Source organism: Balaenoptera ricei, chromosome 1, assembly GCF_028023285.1.
Source record: "Balaenoptera ricei isolate mBalRic1 chromosome 1, mBalRic1.hap2, whole genome shotgun sequence".
NCBI lineage: Eukaryota > Metazoa > Chordata > Mammalia > Artiodactyla > Balaenopteridae > Balaenoptera > Balaenoptera ricei.
Genome location: NC_082639.1, coordinates 52,731,121 through 52,752,827, shown reverse-complemented (window position 1 = coordinate 52,752,827; position 21,707 = coordinate 52,731,121). Strand labels below are relative to the sequence as shown.

At 41.0% G+C, this 21,707-nt stretch overlaps 1 protein-coding gene across 1 annotated transcript in view; it reads left to right on the top strand.

The window, feature by feature from the left end:
* The window catches only part of TM2D1 (TM2 domain containing 1), a 140,059-nt gene extending 119,315 nt beyond the window's left edge, over nucleotides 1–20,744 (top strand). The window contains exon 6 of the mRNA XM_059899049.1: nucleotides 20,605–20,744. Coding sequence (XP_059755032.1) covers nucleotides 20,605–20,664 — 60 coding nt within the window. The 3' untranslated portion in view covers nucleotides 20,665–20,744. The remainder of the gene's footprint in view (nucleotides 1–20,604) is intronic.
* The last annotated feature ends 963 nt before the right edge of the window (nucleotides 20,745–21,707 follow it).

The window sequence follows — 21,707 nt, the reverse complement described above, 5'->3', positions numbered from 1 at the left end:
GCCTTTTGTCATCTCACATCATCACAAGGAGAGTGAGTACAGTACAGTAAGATATTTTGAGAATGAGAGAGACCACATTCACATAACTTTTATTACAATATATTGTTGTAATTGTTCTATTTTATTATTAGGTATTGTTGTTAATCTCTTACTGTGCCTAATTTATAAATTAAATTTATCCTAGGTATGTATGTAAAGGAAAAACATAGTAAATATAGGGTTTAGTACTATCTGCGGTTTCAGGCATCCACTGGGGGTATTGGAACATATGCCCCATGGATAGTGGGGCTACTGTATTTACCTTCCTATTATCAGAAGTTCCTGCGACTTTTGTTATTTCTGATACAGCTTTAATGCAGCTTGCTCCTATATCTGCGTACATCATACAGAGAGGAGAGAATTTCAGACCTTATGCTTTATTGATTTAGTCATCATAATTTAGGGAGAGCAGCCTAGTGATATAAAAACTGGAATGGTACTTAATCATTTCCTCCACAAATAGGGTAGGGACAAGAATGGAATTATCTTTTTTAGGTTTTCCAGGAAGCAATTTGTACAGTCATACTTTTTCTTTTCTTTTCTTTTTTTTTAACATCTTTATTGGAGTATAATTGCTTTACAATGGTGTGTTAGTTTCTGCTTTATAACAAAGTGAATCAGCTATACATATACATATATCCCCATATCTCCTCCCTCTTGCGTCTCCCTCCCACCCTCCCTACCCCACCCCTCTAGGTGGTCACAAAGCACTGAGCTGATCTCCCTGTGCTATACGGCTGCTTCCCACTAGCTATCTGTTTTACATTTGGCAGTGTATATATGTCCATGCCACTCTCTCACTTCGTCCCAGCTTACCCTCCCCCCTCCCTGTGTCCTCAAGTCCATTCTCTAGGTCTGCGTCTTTATTCCTGTTCTGCCCCTAGGTTCTTCAGAACCATTTTTTATTTTATTTTATTTTATTTAGATTCCATATATATGTGTTAGTGTATGGTATTTGTTTTTCTCTTTCTGACTTACTTCACTCTGTAAGACAGACTCTAAGTCCATCCACCTCACTACAAATAACTCAATGTCGTTTCTTTTATGGCTGAGTAATATTCCATTGTATATTTTGTGCCACATCTTCTTTATCCATTCATCTGTTGATGGACACTTAGGTTGCTTCCATGTCTTGGCTATTGTAAATAGAGCTGCAGTGAACATTGTGGTACATGACTCTTTTTGAATTATGGTTTTCTCAGGGTATATGCCCAGTAATGGGATTGCTGGGTCGTATGGTAGTTCTATTTTTAGTTTTTTAAGGAACCTCCATACTGTTCTCCATAGTGGCTGTATCAATTTACATTCCCACCAACAGAACAAGAGGGTTCCCTTTTCTCCACACCCTCTCCAGCATTTATTGTTTGTAGATTTTAGATGATGGCCATTCTGACCGGTGTGAGGTGATACCTCATTGTAGTTTTAATTTGCATTTCTCTAATGATTAGTGATATTGAGCATCCTTTCATGTGTTTGTTGGCGATCTGTATATCTTCTTTGGGGAAATGACTATTTAGATCTTCTGCCCATTTTGGGATTGGATTGTTTTTTGATATTGAGCTACATGAGCTGCTTGTATATTTTGTAGATTAATCCTTTGTCAGTTGCTTCATTTGCAAATATCTTCTCCCTTTCTGAGGGTTGTCTTTTCGTCTTGTTTATGGTTTCCTTTGCTGTGCAAAAGCTTTTAAGTTTCGTTAGGTCCCATTTGTTTATTTTTGTTTTTATTTCATTTCTCTAGGAGGTGAGTCAAAAAGGATCTTGCTGTGATTTATGTCAGAGTATCCTGCCTATGTTTTCCTCTAAGTGTTTTATAGTGTCTGGCCTTACATTTAGGTCTTTAATCCATTTTGAGTTTATTTTTGTATACGGTGTTAGGGAGTGTTCTAATTTCTTTCTTTTACATGTAGCTTTCCAGTTTTCCCAGCACCACTTATTGAAGGGGCTGTCTTTTCTCCACTGTATATTCTTGCCTCCTTTATCAAAGATAAGGTGACCATATGTGCATGGGTTTATCTCTGGGCTTTCTATCCTGATCCATTGATCTATATTTCTGTTTTTGTGCCAGCACCATACTGTCTTCATTACTGTAGCTTTGTAGTATAGTCTGAAGTCAGGAAGCCTGATTCCGCCAGCTCCGTTTTTCTTTCTCAGGATTGCTTTGGCTATTCGGGGCTTTTTGTGTTTCCATACAAATTGTGCAATTTTTGCTGTAGTTCTGTGAAAAATGCCATTGGTAGTTTGCTAGGGATTGCATTGAATGTGTAGATTGCTATGGGTAGTATAGTCATTTTCACAATGTTGATTCTTCCAGTCCAAGAACATGGCATATCTCTCCATCTGTTTGTATCATCTTTAATTTCTTTCATCAGTGTCTTATAGTTTTCTGCATACAGGTCTTTTGTCTCCTTAGGTAGGTTTATTCCTAGGTATTTTATTCTTTTTGTTGCACAGGTAAATGGGAGTGTTTCCTTAATTTCTCTTTCAGAATTTTCATCATTAGTGTATAGGAATGCAAGAGATTTCTGTGCATTAATTTTGTATCCTGCTACTTTACCAAATTCATTGATTAGCTCTAGTAGTTTTCTGGTAGCATCTTTAGGATTCTCTATGTATAGTATCATGTCATCTGCAAACAGTGACAGCTTTACTTCTTCTTTTCCAATTTGGATTCCTTTTATTTGTTTTTCTTCTCTGATTGCTGTGGCTAACACTTCCAAAACTATGTTGAATTATAGTGGTGAGAGTGGACAACCTTGTCTTGTTCCTGATCTTAGGGGAAATGCTTTCAGTTTTTCACCATTGAGAATGATGTTGGCTGTGGGTTTGTCATATATGGCCTTTATTATGTTGAGGTAAATTCCCTCTATGCCTATTTCTGGAGGGTTCTTATCATAAATGGGTGTTGAATTTTTTCAAAAGCTTTCTCTGCATCTATTGAGATGATCATATGGTTTTTCTCCTTCAGTTTGTTAATATGGTGTATCACATTGATTGATTTATGTATATTGAAGAATCCTTGCATTCCTGGGATAAACCCCACTTGATCATGGTGAATGATTCTTTTAATGTGCTGTTGGATTCTGTTTACTAGTATTTTCCTGGGGATTTTTGCATCTATGTTCATCAATGATATTGGCCTGTAGTTTTCTATCTTTGTGACATCTTTGTCTGGTTTTGGTATCAGGGTGATGGTGGCCTTGTAGAATGAGTTTGGGAGTGTTCCTCCCTCTGCTATATTTTGGAAGAGTTTGAGAAGGATAGGTGTTAGCTCTTCTCTAAATGTTTGATAGAATTCACCTGTGAAGCCATCTGGTCCTGGGCTTTTGTTTGCTGGAAGATTTTTTTTTTTAAAAGACTTTTTTGATGTCGACGATTTTTCAAGTCTTTATTGCATTTGTTACAGTATTGCTTCTGTTTTACACTTTGGTTTTTTTGGCCATGAGGCATGTGGGATCTTAGCTCCCCAACCAGGGATCGAACCCGCACCCCCTGCAATGGAAGGCAAAGTCTTAACCACTGGACCGCCAGGGAAGTCCCTGCTGGAAGATTTTTAATCACAGTTTCAATTTCAGTGCTTGTGATTGGTCTGTTTATATTTTCTATTTCTTCCTAGTTCAGTCTCGGAAGTCCCAAGAATTTGTCCATTTCTTCCAGGTTGTCCATTTTATTGGCATATAGTTGCTTGTAGTAATCTCTCATGATTCTTTGTATTCCTGCAGTGTCAGTTGATACTTCTCCTTTTTCATTTCTAATTCTATTGATCTGAGTCTTCTCCCTTTTTTGGTTGATGATTCTGGCTAGTAGTTTATCAATTTTGTTTATCTTCTCAAAGAACCAGCTTTTAGTTTTATTGATCTGTGCTATTGTTTCCTTCATTTCTTTTTCATTTATTTCTGATCTGATCTTTATTATTTCTTTCCTTCTGCTAACTTTGGCTTTCTTTTGTTCTTCTTTCTCTAATTGCTTTAGGTGTAAGGTTGGGTTGTTTATTTGAGATGTTTCTTGTTTCTTGAAGTAGGATTGTATTGCTATAAACTTTCCTCTTAGGACTGCTTTTGCTGCATCCCATAGGTTTTGGGTCGTCGTGTTTCCATTGTGATTTGTTTCTAGGTATTTTTTGATTTCCTCTTTGATTTCTTCAGTGATCCCTTGGTTATTTAGAGTGTATTGTTTAGCCTCCATGTGTTTGTATTTTTTGCAGATTTTTTCCTGTAATTGATATCTAGTCTCATAGCGTTGTGGTCAGAAAAGATACTTCATGTATTTTCAATTTTCTTAAATTTACCAAGGCTTGATTTGTGACCCAAGATATGATCAATCCTGGAGAATGTTCAATGAGTACTTGAGAAGAAAGTGTATTCTGTTGTGTTGGGATGGAATGTCCTATAAATATCAATTAAGTCCATCTTGTTTAATATATCATTTAAAGTTTGTGTTTCCTATTTATTTTCATTTTGGATGATCTGTCCATTGGTGAAAGTGGGGTGTTAAAGTCCCCTGCTATGATTGTGTTACTGTCGATTTCCCCTTTTATGGCTGTTAGCATTTGCCTTACGTATTGTGGTGCTCCTATGTTGGGTGCATAAAAATTTTAAATTGTTATATCTTCTTGGATTGATCCCATGATCATTATGTAGTGTCCTTTTTGTCTCTTATAATAGTCTTTATCTTAAAGTCTATTTTGTCTGATATGAGAATTGCTACTCCAGCTTTCTTTTGATGTCCATTTGCATGGAATATCTTTTTCCATCCCCTCACTTTCAGTCTGTATGTGTCCCTAGGTCTGAAGTGGGTCTCTTGTAGAAAGCATATATATGGGTCTTGTTTTTGTATCCATTCAGCCAATCTGTATCTTTTGGTTGGAGCATTTAATCCATTTACATTTAAGGCAGATATCTATATGTATGTTCCTATTACCATTTTCTTAATTATTTTGGGTTTGTTGTTGTAGGTCTTTTCCTTCTCTTGTGTTCCCTGCCTAGAGAAGTTCCTTTAGCATTTGTTGTAAAGCTGGTTTAGTGGTGTGAATTCTCTTAGCTTTTGCTTGTCTGTAAGGTTTTTAATTTCTTCATCGAATCTGAATGAGATCCTTGCTGGGTAGAATAATCTTGGTTGTAGGTTTTTCCCTTTCATCACTTTAAATATGTCCTGCCACTCCCTTCTGGCTTGCAGAGTTTCTGCTGAAAGTTAGGCTGTTAACCTTATTGGGATTCCCTTGTATTTTATTTGTTGCTTTTCTCTTGCTACTTTCAATATTTTTTTCTTTGTATTTAATTTTTGATAGTTTGATTAATATGTGTCTTGGTATGTTTCTCCTTGGATTTACCTGTATGGGACTCTCTGTGCTTCCTGGATTTGATTGACTATTTCCTTTCCCATATTAGGGAAGTTTTCAACTATAATCTCTTCAAATATTTTCTCAGTCCCTTTTTTTTTTTCTCTTCTTCTTCTGGGAGCCCTATAATTCGAATGTTGGTGTGTTTAATGTTTTCCCAGATGTCTCTGAGACTATCCTCAATTCTTTTCATTCTTTTTTCTTTATTCTGCTCTGCAATAGTTATTTCCACTGTTTTATCTTCCAGGTCACTTATCCATTCTTTTTCCTCAGTTATTCTGCTGTTGATTCCTTCTAGAGAATTTTAAATTTCATTTATTGTGTTGTTCATCATTGTTTGTTTGCTCTTTAGTTCTTCTAGGTCCTTGTTGAACGTTTCTTGTATTTTCTCCATTCTATTTCCAAGATTTTGGATCATCTGTACTATCATTACTCTGAATTCTTTTTCAGGTAGGCTGCCTATTCCTTCTTCATTTGATTGGTCTGGTGGGGTTTTACCTTGCTCCTTCATCTGCTGTGTATTTCTCTGTCTTCTCATTTTGCTTAACTCACTGTGTTTGGGGTCTCCTTTTCACAGGCTGCAGGTTTGTAGTTCCCATTGTGTTTGTTGTCTGCCCCCATTGGGTAAGGTTGGTTCAGTGGGTTGTGTAGGCTTCCTGGTGGAGGGGACTGGTGCCTGTGTTCTGGTGCATGAGGCTGGATCTTGTCTTTCTGGTGGGCAGGACCACGTCCGATGGTGTGTTTTGGGGTGTCTGTGACCTTATGATTTTAGGCAACCTCTCTGCAAATGGGTGGTGTTTTGTTCCTGTCTTGCTAGTTGTTTGGCATAGGGTGTCCAGCACTGTAGCTTTCTGGTCATTGAGTGGTGCTGGGTCTTAGCATTGAGATGGAGATCTCTGGGAGAGCTTTCGCCATTTGATATTACTTGGGCTGAGAGGTCTCTTGTGGACCAGTGTCCTGAACTCGGCTCTCCCACCTCAGAGGCTCAGGCCTGACACCTGGCTGGAGCACCAAGACCCTGTCAGCCGCACGGTTCAGAAGAAAAGGGAGAAAAGGAAAGAAAGAAAGAAAGAAAGAAAGAAAGAAGGAAAGAAAGAGAGAGAGAGAGAAAGAGAGAGAGCGAGAAAGGAAGGAAGGAAGGAAGGAAGAAAGAGAAAGAAAGAAAGAGAAAGTTATTAAAATTAAAAATTAAAAAAATATTAAAAATAAAGTAAATTATAAAGTAATAAAAAGTAAAGAAAAAAAAAGATAGAAAGAAGAGAGCAACTAAACAAAAAACAAATCCACCAATGATAACAAGTGCTAAAAACTATACTAAAAGAAAACAAAAAAACGGACAGACACAGCCCTAGGACAAACAGTAAAAGCTAAGCTATACAGACAAAATCACACAAAGAAGCATACACATACACACTCACAAAAAGAGAAAAAGGAAAAAATATATATATCTATATATAAAAAAATAGGAAGAGAGCAACCAAATCAATAAACTGTTTATGATAATAAAGTCTAAATACTAAACAAAGATAAACATAAAACCAGAAACAAATTAGATGCAGAAAGCAAACGCCAAGTCTACAGTTGCTCCCAAAGTCCACCTCCTCCATTCTGGGATGATTCATTGTTTATTCAGGTATTCCACAGATGCAGGGCACATCAAGTTGATTGTGGAGATTTAATCCGCGGCTCCTGAGGCTGCTGGGAGAGATTTCCCTTTCTGTTCTTTGTTCGCACCGCTCCTGGGGTTCAGCTTTGGATTTGGCCCTGCCTCTGTGTGTAGGTCGCCTGAGGGCATCTGTTCTTCGCCCAGAAAGGACAGGGTTAAAGGAACAGCTGATTCAGGGGCTCTGGCTCACTCAGGCCAGGGGGAGGGAGGGGTGCAGAATGCGGGGCGAGCCTGTGGCGGCAGAGGCCAGCATGACATTGCACCAGCCTGAGGCGTGCTGTGTGTTCTCCCGGGGAAGTTGTCCCTGGATCACGGGACGCTGGCAGTGGCAGGCTGCACAGGCTCCTGGGGGCAGAGGTGTGGAGAGTGACCTGTGCTTGCACACAAGCTTCTTGGTGGCTGCAGCAGCAGCCTTAGCATTTCATGCCCATCTCTGGTGTCCATGCTGATAGCCGTGGCTTGCGCCTGTCTCTGGAGCTCATTTAGGTGGTGCTCTGAATCCCCTCTCCTCATGCACCCTGAAACAATGGTCTCTTACCTATTAGGCAGTTAAAGACTTTTTCCTGGACTCCCTCCTGGCTAGCTGTGGTGCACTAGCCCCCTTCAGGCTGTGTTCACACAGCCAACCCCAGTCCTCTCCCTGGGATCTGACCTCCGAAGCCAGAGCCTCAGCTCCCAGCCCCCACCCACCCCAATGGGTGAGCAGACAAGCCTCTCGGGCTGGTGGGTACTGGTTGGCACCGATCCTCTGTTGGGAATCTCTCTGCTTTGCCCTCTGCACCCCTGTTGGTGCGCTCTCCTCCTTGGCTCCAAAGTTCCCCTCCACCCACCCCTCATCTCTGCCAGTGTGTGGAGACTTTTCCTCCTTCACAGCTCCCTCCCAGTGGTGCAGGTCCTGTCCCTATTCTTTTGTCTCTGTTTTTTCTTTTTTCTTTTGCCCTACCCAGGTATTTGGGGAGTTTCTTGCCTTTTGGAAAGTCTGAGGTCTTCTGCCAGCATTCAGTAGGTGTTCTGTAGGAGTTGTTCCACATGTAGATATATTTCTGATGTATTTGTGAGGAGGAAGGTGATCTCCACATCTTACTCCTCTGCCATCTTGAAGGTCTCTCCCATAGTTTTTCTTCATAAGGATCGCATCAGACACTTCAAAACTTGCAAGATGGAGTCCAAGCTCTCTTGTCTGACCTACAAGGCCATAAACAATCTGGTCCAACCCATCTTTCCAGTCCCATTTGCTACCACTCTCTGATCTAGATACTCAACTATGATCCAGGTGGTCTAACCTCCAAATGGCACTGTGACAAAGTGGCTGGCACATATTGGCACTTAAGGACTTATTGAATTTTTGAAAGAAAAGTTGGAGGAAGTCAAATGTCTCTCCCTCTTTTTGAAATGATTGCATTTTTCTTATTAAATGTTTTCATGGTAAAATTAAAACAAAAGAATATAAAGAATAAAGTAAAAATTTCTTATAATTTTATCACCCAAGATTAACCATTGATAACCGTTTGGTAAATTTCTTTCCAAATTTTGTCTATGTATGTAGAAGCATATGTATGCATATACACACACATATGTGCACACATGGATCTCATTATATAAAATGTTGAATTCTGTTCTTCTCACTTAACATTTATCCTAAACTTTCCCCCAATCTTTGAATACTCATGGATAATACTTTTTAATTTTCTGTATAAATATCTATTGAGTATATAGTTTACTTACATTCTCTTATAGCTAGATATGTAGGGTGTTTTTAGTTTTTGTAAATTATGAATACCTTATAATGAACATACTTGGAGGCAAATTTTATCAGCATGTCTGATTATTTCTTTAGATAAATTTTTAGACTAAAATTCTGGATCAAAATATATAGATATTTAAAAGAATCCTTGATTCACACAGCCAAGTTGTTTCTAGAATAACTTTATCAACTCATGTTCTCATCAAATTATATGAGTACGAACATCATCAAATTGCATGAGAATGATTAATTTTCAGGATATTTAAGCATATGTCAAGTGCTTTTTTGGGGATAACTTTACTAAACATCTAGATAAATTGGAGAATAATTTATATTTTAATAATATTTAAACTTCCAATAGACTGTATCTCTCCACATATTCCAGCGTTATTTTTGGTCCTTTAAATTTTCAGTTTTCCTCCATAGACAAGTTATGCACATTTCTTAAATTTATTCCTAAGTATTTATAATTTCAACTGATATTGAGAATGGGATATTTTTCACATTGTATTTTCTAATTAGCTACCTCTGCTACATAAGAAAACTATAGATTAAAAAATATTTTAAAAGTCTCCTTCCCATCTTGTAAAGGAAATTTAAAAAGGAGGAGATGCTTTGACTATCTTCCAAACATGCTGTATAATTTATTCTCCTCTAAATTTTGTTCATATGGTCTGGCTGCCCTAGAAAGCTCTTCTAATGCTTTTCTACCTAGGAAAACCTTAACCATGAAGAAGAGACTGTGGTGGTCTACCTGAACTCCTTTGCATAGAGGATGTAGGTTCTGGGACCACAAGTGGCACCAGCCAGATGTGCTCGGTACCCTTGCCAATGCTATATTCTCACTGTAATCAGGCTCTGTGGCATCTTGGCAAATGCCAGTACCAGCCAACAAAGAGGAAGAGAAATGCCTGGTCATACCTCATACCTGCTGGCTGTACAAGCACCTACACGTACTGGCTTTCTAGTGCACCAGTCTCTTTGTTTAAGCCAAAAAGTTCAGGCCCTCCAGTCACCCATTTTCTCTGGTGTGGTCGTGGTTCAGCTCCAAAACTCCAGCTCCTCTATGTTCTGCTCTGTGATGTTGGGTCAGGGTCTGCAAACTATGCTTCTGAGAAACTTTTGCCAGGTGGCTTCCTATTAGCTGATGGACTGTCAGTGGGGAGAACTGGAGGGAGATTGGAAGATGGAAGGAAGTAGAAGGACTTTTTCTATTTCTAGTGTTGATGTCACTACAGGAAAAACAGCAGCAAAGTATAGCTATGGCTTCAGTTCCCAGCTTCATTTGGCACTCCCCAATCCAGTTGCGTTGTTCCCTCTTAAAAGTACCAGCACCAGCCAGCCACACCCTCCCTGAGTTCTGAGCACCAGCATGTACGTGTGGGCCTCTTCTGACCTCTTCTAGGCCCTCTCTCTTCTCTTTTGTTCCCATAACCTTTGACTCATAGCTGCTTTCTGTAGTTACAAATATTTGGGTTACCTCTGCTTGCCCTTTTTGCCCTCTCAACTTTCCATCATCTTTGTAACCAATTCTCTGTCTTAAGTCCCTTCTGTTTGAAATACCTACCTTGGTTTCCGTTTAGGCTGAGAAGCCTGTGGTTACTTTGGTTGAATACAGCCAACCCAGACCTGTCTGCCCAGATACAGTGAAGACCACACCCAACCATTAAGATGGTTCTGGCTTCTATTTCATCAAGAAAGTTGGAGGTATCAGGCATAAATGCCACAGAATTTTCTCTTCCCTCCCAACTAAAGTAGCTAGAAGAGGGAAACACTCCCCCTTCAGCCCCGCAGCCCCATGAACACTTCACACTTAATCCTTTGTATCTCGGCTCAAGAATCAACTTCTCAGGATCAAGATGTTTGAGGCACATCTGCTGAGGGGCGGTAAGCTGGCCCCTCTTACACGGAAACCAACTAGGAATGAGCCAAGGGGTTCTTTTTGGGCTTCATGAATATGTGCTTATGGAGCTGGGTGTGGACTTGTAGCTCTAAGTGTCCATATATTTTTATACTTCTATTATCTCCAAACCTTAAGTAATACACACTTACTGACTTTATTTCCTTTCCTTTTATTGCACACAAATTTGGCTTTCACCACTATCCGCTAGACCAGCGGTCCCCAACCTTTTTGGCAACAGGGACTGTTACGTGGAAGACAATTTTTCCATGAAGGGGGCGGGGGAGAGGGGATGGTTCAGGCGGTAATGCGAGCAATGGGGAGCAATGGGGAGCTGTAGATGAAGCTTTGCTCACTTGCCTGCCGCTCACCTCCTGCTGTGTGACAGGCCGCAGACTGGTACCGGTCTGCGGCCCAGGGCTTTGGGACCCCTGCACTAGACTATACATTTTCATGGGTTAAGGGATCATATCTATTTCAACCACCTATTAGCAGTAGGTAACATATGCAATGAATGTTTGTTAAATGACTGATTTGGCTAGAATTCCTATTTCTAAGGTCATTAGTGATATATTGTTTACCAATTTCAGTGGACACCTTCAGACCTTACTACATTTCTCTGCTGGTATTGATGCTTTCATCCCTTGGTTTTCATGGCTCCTGGTTTCCTCCCTCCTCTCTTGCCACTACTTCTCACTTGGCTTTGTAGCCTCCTCATGGAGGTCCCACCATAACTTCATTTAATTCCCCAGTCTAGTCCTTGCAGAGACCAGATGGCTATTAGATGATGACAATAGATTACTCAACTAATTTTTGCTATCCCTCTGGAACGTGATGTTGTTTCTGATTTACTCTTTTGGATGCGGTGGGGGTAGGACATTTTCAGAGACCTCCGCTTGACTTTACCCACTACGGTAGCTTTTATCCTATAGATCAAGGACCCAATATGGGAGTGGCACCAAGTATATCAAATCTAATTATAAATTCAGGGACAGGGGAAATGACCACTGGTGGGTCATGGATCCAGTGAACACACAGTAAACTGGACTTTAGCCCGGATTCCATCTATTACTTGGTACCTATAGTCCCCTACTCTAAGAGAGGCACCATGATGATGATTCAGATCTCTGATTATTCATACTGTGTCCGATAGTCCTTGAAATGTTTGGGTATTTCCTTTTTCTCAGTGTGTAATTAGGTCCTACATGGCCATTATTCCTTTTGGAGAAGGACTAGGGAAATCATTACCATTTGCTGGAGTGTTACAGTGTTCTTCCTCCTGGAGACCTGGCCTCCTGTTGAATTAGTGAGTCTGGGTCTGAAAATAGATTCAAGTCCAGAAACTAGACAAGATACTGTGCCTTTTTAAAATTAGGGTAACTGCCTTCAGCCCCCTGATCCTCTATCCTTTATTTCTTTGGAGGTAAAGACTGATTAAGACAATTTTTGGCTGTCCATCTCTTTTGCCTTGAGGGATGCCATATTCTATTAAGTATCCTAGTAAATCTCTGCAGGTCAAGCCCTCTTGGCCACTGCTCTAACTATGGTCTCATTATAATTGTGTCCACTCGACTTCAAGCAGTTAAGCACCACTACCTAACCTCTACTGCTTTGGGAATCCCATTATGCCCATTGCTATGTGAGTCTATTTCTGAACTGGCCTCTCCCACTGAGAGACTTAGCCTACTGCACAAGGCTCTGGAACATTTCCATAATGCCCAAAAGAATGGGAAGTCACTAAAGAGTTTTTAAGCAGTGGGTAGTAAGATCACATTTGTGTCTTAGAGGCATTCTGACATTCTCACCAGCACATTCTTTCTGGTCTTGGTAAATCGTGTATCTTCTTGGCCTTCTCATGGAGCCCAACCATTTGGTGAGTCTTCTAGCCTTACTTAGTATAGCCTTTCCAGCATGCCTACTTCTGTGAACCTTTTAAACAACTTTCTCAACCATCTGGAATAGCAATTCTGACATTTTGATTTCACTTAATGGGGCCCATTGCTTTTTCCAATAGTTTTAGGAGCTGTCCTAGAAGTGAGTTTGTATCATCTCTTGGAGTCCCTGTCAGGGTATTATATCTTGTATTTTAGCAGAGTGCTTCCAAATCAGTAAACTCAACCTTATCCAATATTATGTTCCAGTCCCCTTGATCATGCACCCTAAGAATCTAGCTCCACACCTACTCCACAGCTTCTGCTGTACATATCGGTTATGTCTCATTGCACCTTTGGAGAAGAGTTGCTTCCTTTCTTTATGAGACCTAGTACATCTCCAGCTGCATTGCTGTGACCCAATCCTAGTTATAGGCCTACTGGCAATGAGGAGAGGTGGGCAAAGGTCCTGAGGGGGCACTTATTGTCTTGCAGGGCAGAATTCTCTGTACTGTCTTCAAACATGGGGGAGTTCTCATTCTTACTAGGGACAGTGGGCCATTTCTCAAGATGGAGAGAGTTCAGATGAGTCTAGGAGTTCAAAATTTGAAGGAGCATTCAGTCAGATAATCCCAAGTGTGAGGTTTTAATTTTTTTCCAACCAGGGCCCTAACCCTGCATAACAGGTATGCTTTGGTTGGTAATTTAATCTTTTCTAGAATTCAGCCACTTTGACTATGAAGTCCTGGGCCTAGGCCTCATCTTTCTCTGTCCTCCTACTGTAGCAAATGAGAGCCTCATCATATTACCAGGGAGCCCCTCTGGCTTTCACAGTTGGTTTTTCAATTGCTTATTTATCTCTCATTGCTTTTCATTATCTTTTTCCAGTGTATCAATTGCACTTAGCAAGAAGTATCCAATCCCATTGTCCTAATAATTAGTAATTACCCCATACATCTCAAATGCCTAATGCATTACACCAGCTAATACCATCCCCTCCTCTGATACATCGTTTCAATTCACAATCCAGGAGCTTGTGAACAACAGGGTCAACACCCACTGCCAGGGTCTGTCTGTCTCCTACCTACCACCAGTGGTGGAGTCCTTGCCAGTCAGCCAGTAAGTGATTCATCTCCCAAACCCCAACAATCACCTACTCTTTTGGACCACTTCTGGTATCAACTGTCATAGGTTGGATTCTCTGGAAGCAGAGAATGAGATGGAGATTGACATGCAGGATGTTTATTAGGGATCAACACCTGTGGCAGGCAGGTGAGGAAGCAGGATTGGGCAGAGAGAGAAGTCCAACTGTGATGGCAGGCCTGACAAAACCTCAGCCAATTCCACAGGGAGCTCTAGAGTGTGTATGATCTGTTAGTGTTATTCCAGCATGAGACAGAGTAACTGTCTCATATATATATATATACATACATACATATATATATATATATATATGTATATATATACATACACACACACATACACATAAATATAGAAAGAGATTTATTATGAGGGATCAGCTCACTTCATTATGGAAGCTAAGAAGTCCCATGATCTGCTGTCTGCGAGCTGGAGGCCCAGAAAAACCAGTTGTGGAGTTCCAGCCAAACCCAAAGGCCTGAGAACCAGGGGAGCCAAAGGTGTAAGTCCCAGTCTGAGTCCAAAAGCCTGAGAACCCGGAGCACTGATGTCTGAGGGCAGGAGAAGATGGATGTCCCAGCTCAAGCAGAGGGAAAATTCACCCTTCCTCAACCTTTTTGTTCTATTCAGGCCTTCAAAAGATTGGATGATGCCCATCCTCTTTGGTTAGGGCAATCTTTCTTTACTCAGTCTATGGATTCAAATGCTAGTCTCTTCTGAAACACCCTCAGAAACACCCAGAAATAATGTTTTACCAGCTATCTGGACATCCTTTAGCCCAATCAAGTTGACAAGTAAAATTAACCATCATAACATCTATCCTCTCTTTTCTTCCTTTACACCTTTTTCTTCCATGTTCTTCATCATTAGGTTGGAACTATTATTCACCCAGGCATCTGGAAGCCATTATGTTTCTCCTCCTTCACAATTATCCTATCACCACACTTTAATAATTTAATATCCCGAATATTTCTCTGATCTATCCCTTCCTTTCCATACCTACTACCTAGACATTGAGCTCAGAACCTCAATGTCTTTCCCCTGGACTATTGCAACAGCCTTCCAATTTGTCACCTGGCTTTCAGTCCCCAGTCCATCCTTCACTAAACCTCACTAGAGTGAGGTTTCTGAAATATAAATCTGACCTGATTACTTGAAAACTCTTTAATGACTCCCAATTCATTCATTCACTCAGTAATGGATTCATTCACTCAAAGGATTGCTCAGGTCAAAAACGTTGTAGTCAAAGAAGACTCTTCTCTTTTCCTCACAGGCATCAAATCCTTACCAGCTTCAAAATGTATTCTGAATTCGATCACTTCTCAACACTTCCACTTGGTTACCCTGGTCCAAGTCATCCTTATGCCTCCTGCAGACAAGTGAAATAGCCCTGCATCTGGTCTTTGTGTTTTCTCTATTGTCTCTCTGTCATTTCTCCACAAGGTAGCCAGAATAATTTTTCTAAAATGTAAATCAGATCATGTTCCAACAAAAAATGAAATATGTCATAGTGAGCAAGGGGGGATAGGGTCTGTGAGTCCTTGCATTTTTCTTCCTCCTGGCTCTCCCTTTCCCTATCCCCCAGCCTGCTATCCAATTTCTGACTCTTATGGTCTGTGAGCAAGGGAGGGAAGAAGAGATAAAGGTCAAGAAAACCCTTATTTGAGTTGGTTCTATCATAGGCTGGCCTCATGCTCTTGGGCCTGACAAATGTTTAAAGCTATCCCTTTCTCCAGTGGAGTGTTTTCCAGGGCTTTTCTGGAAGTTCCCATTTGGGTCTTCCAACTGCAACTTCAATGCACATTTTCCTTTGGCTTGATGTTTCTCCTATCTGCAGACCCTGGCTCAAGAGGGGCCATTCTCCATGGACTCACACTTGCTGGAGTTCCTTCTCCCAGGAGGTTCAACTGGACAGTTCTTAAAAGGTCTGGAGCTTAGCTCTCTCCTCAGCATTTCCCACATCTGGTCCATGGGAAATACTCATCCCTTGTCTCATCAAATTAAGGGTGTGCAGGACTTTCCCCAGCTCAGCAGCCCTCTCCTGATTCCACCATCAAAGTGGCCAGTCATTCTGTTTCTCAGCTTCTAGATTTCCCAGTGGAAGTCAGCATTCAGGCCATGGTTATATGTGCCAACATGTTGCTCTCTCCACGTGGCCAAGTGGAAGCCCCGTCACTTAGCTAGAAATGAAGGAGGTGGATCCCTCTATCACCAACTCCCCATCCTTCACCGACTCACACACACACACCCCTTTATAAGAAGGTTTAGGAACTCAAAGTATTGTTCAAAGAGTTCTAGAATACACATGCCAATTAGAAAAGGCAAGGGCTGTCCATTTTAAGGTCACTGGGTATACTTTCTACTTAGTTGTTTCAAGGTTAGGAAGAATCACTTATCCAATTACTGGGGACATGAGACAATGACAGCTCTTTCCTAGAATGGATGAAAAGAAAAGGATTATGCTGAGAAAAGAATTCCAACCCTAATTTAAGAAAGACGCTATTAAAATAATGTCAGGGGGCTTCCCTGGTGGCGCAGTGGTTGAGAATCTGCCTGCCAATGCAGGGGACAGGGATTCGAGCCCTGGTCTGGGAAGATCCCACATGCCACGGAGCAACTACGCCCGTGAGCCACAATCACTGAGCCTGCGCGTCTGGAGACTGTGCTCCGCAACAAGAGAGGCCGCGATAGTGAGAAGCCCGCGCACCGCGATGAAGAGTGGCCCCCACTTGCCGCAACTAGAGAAAGCCCTCGCACAGAAACGAAGACCCAACACAGCCAAAAGTAAAAATAAATAAATTAATTAAAAAAAAATAATAATAATGTCAGTATTTCAAATGACATATCAAAGGAGGGGCACTAGGCAATCAGATAGCTTTTTTCCTAAGAGTGACCTTATTGGAGTATAATTGCTTTACATTGTTGTGTTAGTGTCTGCTGTATAACAAAGTGAATCAGCTATACGTATACATATATCCCCATACCCCTTCCCTCTTGTGTCTCCCTCCCACCCTCCCTATCCCACCCCTTTAGGTGGTCACAAAGCACCCAGCTGATCTCCCTGTGCTATGTGGCTGCTTCCCATTAGCTATCTATTTTACATTTGGTAGTGTATATATGTCCATGCCACTCTGTCACTTCGGAGTGACCTTATTTTCAACACAGACCACCAGGAAGAGTGAAATACAAGAACAGAGGTTCCCTTGCCCATGATCACCTCTATCTTAGAACTTCCTTACTAACCAGGGAAATTTCTTTGTAGGAAAAGTGTTAGATGGAAGAGAAGTAGAGGCTACTCAAGGAGTTGTTGTTTTTATTGTTGTTGTTTCTCTCGTATGAATAAAGAACATTTATCTACTCAACAAACATATTTTGAGCAGCCCCATGTGCTAGGAGCTGAAGAAAGAATAGTAAAGAAAGTGCTAAAAAGGGGCTTATAGTCTAGATAGAAAAGCATGCTGATTTTAGTGTTATTTTGCTATTCAAATTAGCAAAATGCTTACAGGAATCTGTAGCATAACCTACAGTATTTTTCAGAGAAATTCATGTTGAGGAACAGTTACTTTGTATTTCATCACTTAATATGCAGGTTACCAGACATTCTGAATTCAAAAGGCAGTGAAAAATGGAAGAAAAAATAGAATGAAATGGATAGGAATCATTACAAACAAATGTTAATTTTAATAATAATAATGTCATAAATTATAATTGTTATAATAGTTATTTTTACAAGTAACATTTATTGAGCACTTGACCAAGTGTCAGACCTTATGCCAAGGACTTTCACGGATTATCTCATTTAATTTTCATAACAAAACATTTAGATAAGTATATTATTATCTCCATTTTATAGATGTGGGATTTGAGGCATGACTAGTAAGTGACAGAGCCAGATTTGAAAAGGGCTGAGTTTTAACCATTTCTTCATGAAATCTGAGAATGAAAATGTGCTACACACATTCCCTCAGTAGTCGATTCTCCACTGGAGTCGGTTTTGGATAGGATCCATCCTCCGTGGATTATTGCAGATAAGCCATGGTTTCTCAGTCACAAGGGAAAGGTTTCTGGTGCCCAACTCTATTTTGTGAATTTTAATGTGTGCAAATAATAAGAATTTTCTCCCAAAACCTATTTGTTCCATTAATATTATCACCTTTGCCTGTTTTGTGTTGCAAAATCAGTGACGTCCTGTTGTAAGCTTTCATCTTACTTGTCTTAAATGAAATCGTACTGAAAGAAGGAAGGCATTTGGAAGCAATGAGCTTCAGGGAGTCGTCCAGGCATCTCGGAATATCACAGCCTTCGTGAAGTGTTCTCATGGCCTGTGGGATGTGTGGGCCCCACATTCATGGCCTCCTTCACAAGGGAGTCTTCCCCTTCTCCAGCAGAGCTGAGCTCCTCTGTGAGATCACTTCCTTGACTGGCTGCCTCCCACCACTGCTCCATTAGTGGTTCTGAAGCCCTCTCTTTCAGAAGCAGAAAGAAGCCCACGGTTCCAAGCTGAGGTGCTGAGGATCCACTGCTATGCCCTTGACCACACGGAGTCAAATTGTAGGAATATCTGCTGGAAAAAAAGAGCAGCCCCTCACGCTGAGAGACAGTCTCCCAAGTGGAGCCGCTTCTCTGGAAAACAACTGGATATGGTGTTGGTCTTTATTACAGTTTCCACAGACTAAAAAAAAAAAAAAAAGTTGTTTATAAAACAAAAGCCACATCGATTTGATACGGTAACATTTTTGAGAGTTTTGTTTTTGCACAGCGGAAACCAGGGCTGATGTGCTCATGGTGGAAATGGAACCTTCTCAGTTACCCCAAAGCACCTCTCCTAAAACACGAATCTGAGTAAGCCAGGCTCGGCCTTGCCAGGAACAGCCGGCATTGTTTGGCTCTTTGGAGAGACTTGCGGGTCAAAATGCTCCAGGCGAGGCCAGCAAAGCCTCTGTGCAACACCACACTCGCACACCCAGGCTCAGGCTTGCCCCCCGAGGGACGCCTCCAGGGTCCTCACCTTCCCTCCAGACCCCGGAGCGCATGGTGGCGGACGCGGTCCTGGCCTGTCCTCTCCAGCGCTAGGACCACCTGGGCAAGAGGAGACGCCTCTCTTGTTTGCAGTTCTGTTCTCAGTCAGTGAAAGACGCCAAACGAAACATTCAGGTTTCCTGCTGTTTTGAGCCAGATCATGTGAAAACTAAAGAAAATCTATGTTTGCTGGCTTTGAGAACAGGAGTAACTACTTTTTTAAGCACAAAGGAAGCAACTTACAAGGAGGGCCAGACTCAACGGTGAGAAAGTAAAATGTGTAGGAATCCTATTAAAACTGGGGCTTTGGGAGACCTCCTGTTGGCTGTGTCTTCATTTTCCATACCACTAGAATAGTTGATTTTCCCTCTTCCTGTCATTCTGTGGTGAAAAATTAAATTCAGTGCTGCAAGCAAAAATTTGGGGAGAAAGATTTCTTATGTTTTGTAGACTACTGTACTATAGAAACTACTTGGATAGTTTTTATATATATATTTCCCTACAAAAATGAAAAGAGATACTTCGTTTGTTTGATTCATTCAGGGGCATGGTGACTTAGGGCTGGACACCAGCAGTCTAGGTTCCTGCTCTCAGGAGTTCACGTGTGATAAGTGGGGGAGATAGACAACAAATTCGTAAACTCTGAAATATATCATGTAATTTCTGACAGTGATAATGCTTTGAGAAAAAATAAAGCAGGGTGAGGGGAGAGAAAATGAATAGGCAAGGTGGTCAGAGAAGGTCTCCAGGAAGAGAAAATATTTGAACAGAGAGCTGAAGATCTGGAAGGAGTGAGCCATGCACAGTTCTAGAGAAAGGGCATTCCAGGCAAGGCTGATGGCTCAAGCTGAGTACAGGAGGGAAAATGTTGTTGGATGAGACTGGAAAGGTCAGGGCATGTTGGTTCCTGTTTGCCACGATAAGGAATATAGACTTTATTCCAAGTGTTATGGGAAGCCTTTGAGAGACTTTGTTTACTATCAGCTTATTCTCTACCCAGTTCCAAAAGGAGATAGAATTTTATCCATTCATTCGACAGTTATTTATTGATCACTAAGCATATATCAGACTGGGTCCAGTGCTTTAAAAATTATGACCTCTGTCATCAAATGAAGGGATAAGAAAATAACATGAACAACCAGAACAAACATAGAATCAAGAAAGTTCCAAAAGAGAGGGAAAAATATTACTCCTAATAATAATAATGTAAGAAGATAAATTACAAATATTAATGCTCATTAACTAATAAGAATGCTATGCCTTAGGTACTATTCATGTATTTTTTCACATGACTCAATGCCTTATGTATTGTTATTCTTCCTTATAAATGAGGAAACTGAGGTCAGAAAAGCAAAGTAATATCATAGACCAGAAAGCGATTAAGCTGAGAAGCCAGGATTTGAATCCAGGTTTGTCCTATTCTAAAGCATAAAGTTTCTCTCCTCATAGGAAGGAGCTACTGTGACAAGCTACATATTTTGCAACTCAGTATGTATAACTGCTGCTTCTAAGAATAAGATACTTCATCTAGCAGACTTGGGTCAGATTGGTTTCAGAGATATATTCCAAAGTTAAATGTACCTCACTGTAAAGTGGGGTATTAAAATTTTTAAAAAACAATCCCCGAACACTGCAAGGAGAAGAGCCCAGAATGATTTTTTCCTTCAGAAAACATGTTGCCATCTTTAATAATAGTGTTCTATTTGTTTGTTCCTCACTTTTCTTGTGCCCTCAACTGCATTGTCCCTGGCATAAGTGCAAAAAATCATGTCTGACTGTTCACCATTTTATTTGCAGAGCCTAGCACAGCACCTAAAACACAGTAGGCGCTCAATTAATATTTGTTGAATGAGTGAATTAATTAAACTTCATTTTCTTTCTTTCCAGGGCCTGCCTTTACTGCCCTGTACCACTCCAGACAGCATGCAGAGTTGGTGGAGAGTATAATAAACATCAGAGATATTTTGCAATTCATGGCTGACCCACGCTGACCCTTTCTTTAATTAAACCTTCCACTTGTGAATGAATCATTTCTTCCATTAATTAAAATAGGATACACTTATGTCTCTGTAAAGTATGTGTCAAAAGAAAGCATTCCACCTAAAATATATACAGGAGGCGCTGACCACCGTGGAGAGTAATCCATCATAATCTGCTAAAAAGATCAGTTCTGGAATTAGAACTAGCACAATCATCTCTAATGCCCTCCAAAATACAAGTTGCAGCTTCTCACCCAATCTGTCAGCTGCTGTGTTAATATAGGGAGTAAAGCATAGTGTGAAGCCGTAAGAGGACCGTTTATTTTGGAGGGCAGGGCAGGCGGCCCCAGCGCTCCGGTAATGCCATCATCTCTAATAACTGCTTGGAGCCTGTGCTCTCCGGAGACTTGTCTCTTGATTGTTAGAGCTGGAAGGCAGCGGAATCTCGCTGTTGCGAGGCTCAACAATCGCTCCTGCGATTCCTCCGAAAGCCAAGAGGATGACTGAGAAATCTGACGGCGCTGTTTGGGTGGACAAAGCAAGTTCGTGTTCCCACTCACCCCCACCGTCTCCTTCTGGAAGAAGCGGGCTGCAGAAATCGATTTGCAGTCTTTAGCTCCAGGAAACAGTGAGCCCATGCAGCCACTGTTCAAAATATTTTGCCTCAGAGGAAACGCTGCACTCTCCAAACTCCAAAGACCTCGATGAAGTGCATAACCATGTTTAAAAATCACCACTGGGGATTCTCCAGGCAAGATGAAAAGGAAGGAGGGATAAAGCATTGAGTAACTCAAAGTGCCTCAGGTCCTCTAAAAACAAGTTCTAAATATCCCCGCAAGATTTCAAATGCAGCAATTTTTGAGAAAGTGCGACATTGTAAAGCCTGTTCTCTCGGTGAAGTGTCAGGCTCCGTAGGAGTAGGAATGATAAACACTCTTCCTGCATATTTAGGAGGCTGTTTCAGAAGACGCCAAGTGATTGCTAAACCAGTCGTGCAATTCAGTGTGTTTT